The sequence below is a fragment of the Semicossyphus pulcher genome, unplaced genomic scaffold (genome assembly GCF_022749685.1).
Source record: "Semicossyphus pulcher isolate SPU_LCO1_2020_fin unplaced genomic scaffold, fSemPul1.0.p SCAF_2, whole genome shotgun sequence".
In the NCBI taxonomy this organism is placed as follows: domain Eukaryota; kingdom Metazoa; phylum Chordata; class Actinopteri; order Labriformes; family Labridae; genus Semicossyphus; species Semicossyphus pulcher.
Genome location: NW_027211693.1, coordinates 27,550,551 through 27,560,065, shown reverse-complemented (window position 1 = coordinate 27,560,065; position 9,515 = coordinate 27,550,551). Strand labels below are relative to the sequence as shown.

At 41.5% G+C, this 9,515-nt stretch overlaps 1 protein-coding gene across 2 annotated transcripts; it reads right to left on the bottom strand.

Annotated features, from left to right (window-relative positions):
• Positions 1 to 2,624: 2,624 nt before the first annotated feature.
• Positions 2,625 to 5,751, bottom strand: LOC138598252 (cysteinyl leukotriene receptor 1-like). 2 transcript variants are annotated; one of them, XM_069669996.1, is made up of 2 exons: positions 5,664 to 5,751; positions 2,625 to 4,862 (listed from the first exon to the last, which is right to left on the bottom strand). In XM_069669996.1, exon 2 carries the CDS (start codon positions 4,839 to 4,841, stop codon positions 3,810 to 3,812), a length of 1,032 nt encoding a protein of 343 aa, XP_069526097.1. In that variant the 5' UTR covers positions 4,842 to 4,862; positions 5,664 to 5,751; the 3' UTR covers positions 2,625 to 3,809. The 2 variants fall into 2 exon arrangements, with proteins under 2 accessions (XP_069526097.1, XP_069526098.1); XM_069669997.1 differs by having other exon boundaries at positions 2,625 to 4,859.
• Positions 5,752 to 9,515: the final 3,764 nt, after the last annotated feature.

The window sequence follows — 9,515 nt, the reverse complement described above, 5'->3', positions numbered from 1 at the left end:
CAACTTACACTGAATCAATGCATATATTATTGAAATTTAAGTTGAATCCAATGATACCAAGCATTTGATTGAACTCCTTGTAGTTTTTGAGATACAGCCGTTTCTGTAACATACTATTTTTAGTTGATAGACACAAGGGTAGTCCGTTTTATTTTTTATTTTATTTTTTTTTACAAAAAACCCACTGGAAACACAGGTTCCTGTGGTCACATGTTCAAAAACTCTCATGCACTTAAAGACCAGAAAGACTCAATTAAGAATTAATCCTAAAAACTATTCTCCAATCAACTTTTAGGAAGAAATGAAGAGAAATGTAACTTAAAAACCAGGCGTTTACAACAGGGCCTCCATTCACTTCAATGTATTTCAAGGATACATGCTAATGGCTAATGGGCCCATAGGAATGAATGTAGTCTGATTAGCCTAAGACCTTTGAGGTGCCTCAACCACTAGTAAACACATTTACACACAAACATACACATACAAAAACACATGCACACATACACGCGCAAAATCTCAGGCACACGCACACACACACACACACACACACACACACACACACACATTCAGGGGAGAGAACAAAGGCCATAACCAGACACTGGTTTGCTCTTTGAAATGCAGGTGCAGGAGGTTTATCTTTTTTGTTATCTTGTTTGTTGCTCAGTTGGTCACTGCCAGTCCAACTATTATTATACTTTAGAAGTAAAATCTAAACTACTTTTTGTACAGATTTGAGAGAGTTGTGTAATAATGGTGTAGTAGTAGTAGTAGTAGAGTGTGTGTGTGTGCGCGCGTGTGTGTGCAAGTGGGTAAGTGTGTGTGCAAGTGTATGTGTGCGTGTATAAGTGACATGGATATTTAGTTTAGATGAATTTGAGATTAAAACAGTCATTTTGTTCATAGAGTGAACCCCATAGGACAACATAGAAACACCAAAGAATACCAGAGAAAAGGTCCCTATGACTACTGGACAAAGAAAAAGCAGTGGATCATCAAAATTATTTTTGAATATAAATTGTAAGAGTCTAGACTATGCGTGTATGAAGAATTATGAAGATGTGCTATTCCTAACCTGCTGGTTTAGATGTTTTTTTGTGAAAAATCTAAAAACCTGCTACCCCCTGTGACTAACAAATAAAAATAGTTGTTTAAGAAAAACTGGTGCTGTGGCCTCATACTTTGACCGATTTGAAAAATGTTAATGGATTTGATCTTAGCTCAGCTGGTACTTTGAGTGCCGTGAAATCAAGATGTCAGCATGTCTCAGCATGTCTCAGCATCTGGAGCAATAATTTTGACCGGTATTTTTTAAATCTGTCTCTTATGAGTCCCTCATCTTCATTTAAGTGCGATACTGCGCTGCTGTTGTTTTCCTGAAGTTTAATCTTTTGAATGTGATCATTAAACTTTTTACAATATTGACAAACTATAAAATATTTTTTTAAGCCTTTCCAGTGCCTTAAAGGTATTTCCTGTTCGTGAGTCCCATTTATGAAGGAAATCCAAGTCGTCTCAGAACGTTCTGTATGTTTTTCACAAACACAGGCTTAAGCACAGATTAAAAGCATGACAGAAAGGCCGACTGCCCAGGATAAAAGCACTTTTAACTGTTGTCATATGGTAGATATTAGGTAGATATTATGCTAGATATTAACAAGAGACCTGCTTCTGCTCCTCCTGAAGGCAAACATGTTCTAGTCTTGACCTTTTCCAAACACCAATGAATGCAAAGGCCAAAACACTTCAGAAGTAAAACTGGGGCACAGATGATGTTGTGATTTCCTGCAATGCACTGGGGTGCTCTGTTATCTACAACCTCTTTCGAAACAACTTGCACAGGGACTTTCCTTTCTTCCTGTATAGCGAGTATCTCTGCCGTGAGGTACACTACCACTGCAGAGTCCCATCTCGAAGATTGCCCCGCTTTGCAGACTGAAACAAACATCTTTTTGTGCAAATGGAGGAGGGAGCCGATCATGTGCTCGATATAATCTGTTTATGAAGCGGTAATACAGTGGCCTTCTATGTTCTAATCAGCAGGGTCAGCGGCAGCTGTCTGCTCTCTTAGTGTTGTTTTGTGTTTCTGTTTAACAGAGAAGCTACATTTATGTCTGGACGTTGTGTCTTTATGCGATGAGAAGATGAGGGTATGTTCTTACCCTTTTCTTTAAGAGGCCATTTACAAAAAAACACCATTCAATGATATAAAACAACAGCAGTTCGATGTTCCCTATAAAAGTGCACAATAAAAATATGATTTATGAAGCAGTAAAGTTGTTTTGATCTTATCATTCCAACACAACAGGGTGCATTGATATTGTGTTGAATGCACAAACACATGGTTTAGAATAATGAAGATGGAAAACAGATATCCTGCAAATCAACTTCAAATCTAAAATGTCTTACAGGTTTAGTTTATGAGTCTGTGTACTGTAGTGCTGCCTTAGAAACAAAACCAGCAACTTTTTTTCTTAATAAAAACTGTAACATCGAAACACAATGATCAGTAGTGAGTCAGTGTTCACAACGTGTGTGCCGGTGTGACACCCAGTGGACAGGGTTAGTATCTCTTCATGCAGTCGGTCTGAGCTGCAGTGGATCTACATGAGGACGATCACACTGACTGACACGCTCCAGATGATTTATTCATTCACTTGTCATACATAACATGAAATATAGTCGCTTACAAAACAAATAGAGCAGCAGATTTTCACATTAAAAGTTTGCTTTCTTGCTAACAGTGAGATGAGAAGAATGATGCCACACACTTATCAGTGCAGTTAATATTATACTACATATAGAAGCCAGTAGCAATCTTAGCTTAGCATAAAGGCTAACCAGAAATGATTAAACAAGTGAAGAGTGAGCTTAAGTGCTTGCAGGAGTGCTTGCAAGCCAGTTTTGTTTCTTTTAGACAGGACCAGGCTAGCTGTTTCCCTCTGTTTACATTCTGGGGCTAAGCTATGCTAACCATCAGCAGGTCGAGTTTCCTATTTACTTAAAAGATCTGAGATTGGTATCAAACATCCGATAAGACAGAAAACGAAAGGAACCAAGCATATTCAGAAGAAATGTTCAACTGTTTCGTAAAAGGTACACTTCTGAATGCCAATGTCTTTCCAGCTTAAACGTGCTGTTTTGGAACTCAAAACAGATCACAGTGCAAAAAATGAGGAAGTGTACCTTTAAGAGGGTTACAGGTAAAAAGCAATAGACATTATTATAAAAATCCCCCCCCCACACACAAAAAACCCCACAGAGATAATCAGTAGCAAAAAGTGGAAGTATACATCCAAATTGAGAAATAAAGGATCTCAAGCATCTTCATAATGAAACAGCTGTGGCCATTACAACATCAACATTAGCAAATATGTGATAATATCAGTGATAGAAGCTTCTTGTTAAACATTCACATGCAAGTTATGTAATAATAGAAAATACACACTTTTAAAGACAACACAAAAAAAAGATTACATTATTTACAATACTTTCATGCGTTCATATATTGTGTATTTATGTATTTTTAATTTGTAATCCTTATTTTTCTGATATTTTAACTTTTAAGACACAATAGGTTACTGATTATTGTCATAATAATTGTGCAGGCATCACTTAAATACTGAACAATATTCTATAATTCAATAAATAGCGAGAAAACGTCCTCCTGAGACTTGTAACTTAATTTCTTAAATACTACTGGGTATGTCTGCCTTCAACTTAAAATTTTGTCTTCATTCATCAGTTGTTACTCTGAACTCCTTCCCTCTGTGAGGCTACAGGCCATCCTGAAATCTTTCATCATATCAATACTAACTGGAGTTCATCTGGTGGGTCTCTCTCAGCTCTGAGCCTGTGACGGCCTTCGGCCTGTCTACACGCTGCAGGGTGGTGGGCTTTCCCGACTTGCGCAGGGAGGACAAACGCCTACGGAACCCTTCTCCGGAGAAAAAGTAAAGCAGTGGATCAAAGCATGAATTGGCCGCAGCCAGGCAAAGTGTCACCACGACAGACTTCTGCATGGCAACCTGCTCTGAGCAGGTCCAGGACAGAGAGTATAGGTGGATGGTGCGCTGCACATGGTACGGCATGAAGCTCACTAGGAAGGTCAGCAGGACGATGACAATCATTCGAATGGCTTTGGTGCCTGCACCCCGCTGGCGTCGGGCAGCATGGGTGCGGGACACCAGGGTGTGAACTATGGCAGCGTAGCAAAGCAGGATGACCAGAAAGGGCAAGACAAAGCCCACCACCAGAGACAAATAGTTCAACATGACCAGTTTCTGCACAGCTTTCCCTTTTTTTGGAGGCTCAAAGCACTTGGTTTTGTTTGTGGCGGGGTCAAATTGCTGGCCAGACATCAGGAAGGGTGAAGAGGAAAGACAGATGAACACCCAGACACCCACACACACCAGGCGAGCACGGTTCTCTGTCACAAGCTGCAGGTTCTGCACAGGGAACACGATGGCCAAGAAACGTGTGACGGACATGGTCGCCATGAAGTAAATGCTGCAGTAGAGGTTTACATAGAGGGCGTAGGAGCTGATGCGACAGAGGAAATCTCCGTAGTTCCACTGGCCCTTGTTCACATAGTAGAGAACTCGCAGAGGCAGCGTCATGACACACAGCAGGTCAGACACAGCCAGGTTCAGCATGTAGATGTGAAAGGGTGAGCTCTGGCGGTTGGTTCTGATCAGCACCACCAGGGCGAAGCCGTTCCCGACCAGGCCTAACACGGTGATGATGGAATAGGAGGTGGAGTACACCATGTCGCGGAAGTCATCAATAGACGGACACTCTGTAGAGTTGCTCTCCACGCTGTGTGTCATATTCACTTGCTCCATTTGTGGCTGCACCTGTCACTGCTGAGACGGAGAGAAATGAGATGAGGATGTGCAACAGAGATAATGTCTGTGAGAGAAACTGCTGGCAGGCCAACCAACGTGAAACTATACGTGCAAGAAAAGAAGAACACAGTGTGATGACTGTGATGTGGCAGATCGTTCCAGAGATATTCTGCTGAAAACTCGGAAAGCAGATAAGCAGTTATGAACTTTATCCTGTCACATGACAAAAGTTCTGCTTTTTTGGGGTCAGAAAAGGTAAAAAAAAAAGTAATTTCTGATGCTGTCTGAGATTATATTGCTTGTGATGAAATATGACTCGCCCTTGTTTCCCTCAAAGGATGACATTCGGACATCCAATCTCACTGCTTAAACTTCTTATCTGTACATAGGCTGGTGAATATTTGCGTTACTTGCATGCATCAACTGTAAGCCTTCATTGAAAACACAAAACGCAATTTCTCGCTGCCATTAATTATATAAAATGCATCCAGTGAATCACAATGCCGTGCACTTTACTGTTGGCTTCGAGTCGGATGCTCTGATTCACTTTGTATGGAACATAAACGACTGCTATCAAATCATACATCCACTCAAACATAGGATCTATTTGAATTGTCACTCTCGTCAGTCTAATGAAAGAAATATGTGCAGCCTGCTTAAGAAAAGATCATCTAAAATGAAGATATAACTGCTGAAAAGAAAGATTTAATAAGTAACATAATAGTTGCATGCATTAACTTTAAACATCTGCCCGTTTCCTCCTCTTAACAATAATAAAAACATTCAGCAAAAGTTATTGTGATAGGCTTCTTCTCTTACCGCTGAATTCCTGTTTGGTGTTTGCAGTCAGTCTGTCCTGGTTGTTGTGTACAGGAGCAGCGCTGCTTCACTGCGTCTCCTCTGCCTCTCTAACTCGTCTGCCAGATGTCACAGCAGTGGTGGGGAGGCGGACGCTGCTGCAGGTGGCTGCCTCCTCACACCCTCAGTTATTTGGAAGTAGGACTGGTCTTTTCTTTTTTCTACTGTGCAGCAAAACAGCATCAAGCCCTTTGACATCAACAACCGTGCAGCCGAACAATTACAGTAAATAGAAGGCTTTTGTTATTCGGATAACTTGGACTTTATTCAATGTGTTGAATAAACAATGAATTCACCTTAGACCTACTCTTAGTCTTTATTTTACAGACCTGTTTCTTAAGAGTAATACATAATTTTCTCTTCCTCATTCACTGTCTCATGTACCTGTCGCAGTTGCATGTATTTGCTTGTCGTGCCTGCTCTGCTGCATACCTAAGACGCATCTGCCTTGGCAGACGTATCTGTCAACTTGTACCTGCTGACGTGTCTACAAGAACTCCTAAAATAACTGTGGGCAAATGTCTGCCAGACTTGTTGATTCATGGCTTTCAATATGTCAGTCATGACACAGCCTTGTTAAGTAATTTGTTGAGTGTGGTGCGGCCGCACTGTGAGACGAGTAAAGAACAAGCTGTGCGACCTGAGATCAATCGCTGTGAGTTGATAGGACAAAGGCGTATAAAAGAGTCATCAGCGCTCCTCTTCTGGAGTGATGATGGAAGACTTTTGTTTATTCCTCCGCATTTCCTTTGTATGCTGCTAATGAGTGTGATTTACAGTTAGTTAATGGAGTACGGAAACTGCAGTGGAAATGGGCATGCTCATATTTGCAGTTAAAAGGTCTGCATGGATAATTTATCTGTAACTCATTTAGTAGTTAAGCATCAGCAAAGACAAACCCCACTTGCACTCGGGAGCCGCCTGTATCAACACCACATGATCATGGAGCGATAACTCCATTAGCTCAGTTGTGCACAGAGTGCACTGCAAAGGATAACAAGCAGGCAGAAAGATGCATAAGTGTTTTGACCCCTCTGAGAGATGTTTAGAGCGCACTTGTGGTGTCTAAGTAAATTCTCTGAAGTAGCCAGCTGAGACCTGGAGCCACGTACCACATGTGCACTACAGAACTTTACTCTTTAATCTTTGTGAAATTGTTTATCGATTGCGCTTTGATTGAGCTCTCAAAGTTGGCAGGAGCTACTCTCCACAATCAGGGCACTTAAGAGTACATAAAACCAAGGACACCGCCTTCATCAACAAGTTAACCTATACTTCAAACTAATCTCACACAAGCAGCAACTTTAAACATGGCTGTAAAGATTAAACAGACCTGTCTGCGCTGCAGGTGACAGAAGACACATGAGTGATGAGTGCAGTTTCCCGTGCTGTTGTGGATCAATTTTGCAGTGATCTGCACAATCCAATAATGTGGGAACTTAAAATGCTTAATACACTAAGTGCTTCCTCCCATAATTCATCCCTTTTTAATGTGTTGGTGGATTCACTCTGGATTTTACAGTAACTGACATGTTTGTAATGTTTTTGTGAGCTCACTTCCAGGACATCTGCTTTTTGTTGTATGTTTGTGTCTTTCATGGTTACACACAGGGCTTCATGGTTACACACAGGGCTTGACATTAACACCCGCCAGCCCGCCAAATGTGGGTAGAATTGGGCAGTGGTGGGTGACTCACTCACTCGCTCTCACTAGCCACTCTGGCGGGTGGCATTCTATATTTCTTCAGTAAGGAGACTGCTTTAAAGTTTATTACGGGACAATCCGGACCCGACGAGAGGGAGAGACAGCGTGGAGAGAGAGAGATGATCCAGAGTGTGATCTATTATCAGTTTATCAGAGTTTATAATCATGTGATCCAGCAGTGAGCAGTTTATAATCATGCAGCATTCCCGTGTTTCCGTGAAGAATCATCTTTATAAAGCAAGTACGTCCGCAGGCTGTGAATGAAATGAACAGGAGGTGATCCACGCGTAGTTCATCAGTTATCATGCGGCGCAGGGAGGAGATATGACACAGATCTGTCTTTCTACCTGGCTCAATAACATCGTGATCTGTTCTGTATTTCCACACACATGTAGGCTACTATAAAGTATAAACTCTCCACATGCTGCCATATGTCCATATGCTGTGTACTTCATATATTTCACTGATGAACACAGGCGTCAGGCTTCATCATCAAACAAAGTTTCACGTCATCACTTCAGTCCGTACTCACCCGCTCCCTCCCTCTGTGCGCCTGTGCAGCAGCTCTCTCCCTCTCTGTGCTGTGAGTCTGCATCACAGTTTTTTGTATTATATAATGGTTTTTTAAGTCTTATTAAGGTGAATAAGGCTCCGTGTTCATTTGCATACAGAGCGGGATTTGAGCACTACCTGCATACAGTATTGGCCAGTGACCACCTGTGAAGAATCATAATGTTGCTGCACTGAAGTGTAACAACGCCCGGGGAGGAGACAACACAGAAGAGAAAACTTGATGAAACAGAAAATGAAAAAGAGACAATGAAAAAGAAAAGACCAACAAATAAAATAGCGTGGCTGCGCTGACTGTAGGACGTATGGCTGTGACGAGGTGAAGAAAATAAAATATGGCTAGTGAAAATGTGGAGTGGCTAGTAACTTTGGAAAACCACTACCCACAGTGGCTGGCGAGCAAAAAAGTTAATGTCAAGCCCTGGTTACACAATTAAGTAAGCAATCAAGTAGCTGCTCTGTTCCAATAGGTGACACAGGTCAAGTCAAATATCTTCTGAGGACTTGTCGGTCGGCGGTGAGGAGATGGGAAAAGATGTCTGATGATAAATGGGGCTGATCAGATGGTCGGCCTAACAAACTGTGAGACACCTCATTGACTGAGGCAAATAACTCCATGTGTACTGGAGGAGACACACAGACCCGCATTACTGTACAAGAACATTATTAATGATTCTGGAAAACTCTGAATTGTGTTCAGAGCCAATGTTAAATTCTTGCCGTTCTTTCAGAAATAACTGTGCATGACAAGGGGGGCTGGGGAAAGATAAGCTAAGCTTATTTATGGCTCGAGTGAGGCAACTAAAACTATTGGTTGAGGTTTGGTAAAATAATATAATCAAGGTTTTTGTTAATTAAATAGATTGCAGGACATTAATAACTGTTTTGTTGTGACACGCAAACTCTGGTCTGTTGCATAATAGAAGGACACGCTACATGCCCATTCATTATCTCCACACCTACACCTTCTACCTCCCTGAAGTGAAGCCACTCTACTTCTGGCACTAGCAAAGTACGTAGGCACTCAGATCTCAGTACTGCATTTCACACAACTGACCATCACCTCCTGTTACAGAAAATAAATAGCATGAGAGGAACCGCATTACTCAGATGGAGCTCAATATGTACATGTTAAAAATAAGTCCTCTTAGTATGTAAGTTAAATGAGTACAGTTAATCCACATAGCACTTTTCACAGACACAAGTCATAAAGTGCTTTATGTGCTTTACTACATTATAAAAGCATAGCATGAAGTGGCTACATGAGCAACCCAATGAAAAGAATGCAAAACTTACAACAACCAAGTAAAATGAACAACGACATTATGAAGACCAGGGGAACATGAGTACTCGAACACTGTCAGGCGATGGTCAGAGCAAAAGTTCAGTGCTAAGGCCTCAAAAGCTCAATCACCATGGGTCATAAGGCGTGTGCGTAGAGTGGAAGTTTAGATTGTTTGACCTGAGGGAGCGAGTAAGGTTGTATAAGTTCAGTCAAATATTCAGAAGCCTGGCCGTGTATGGCTCCATAAGTGAGG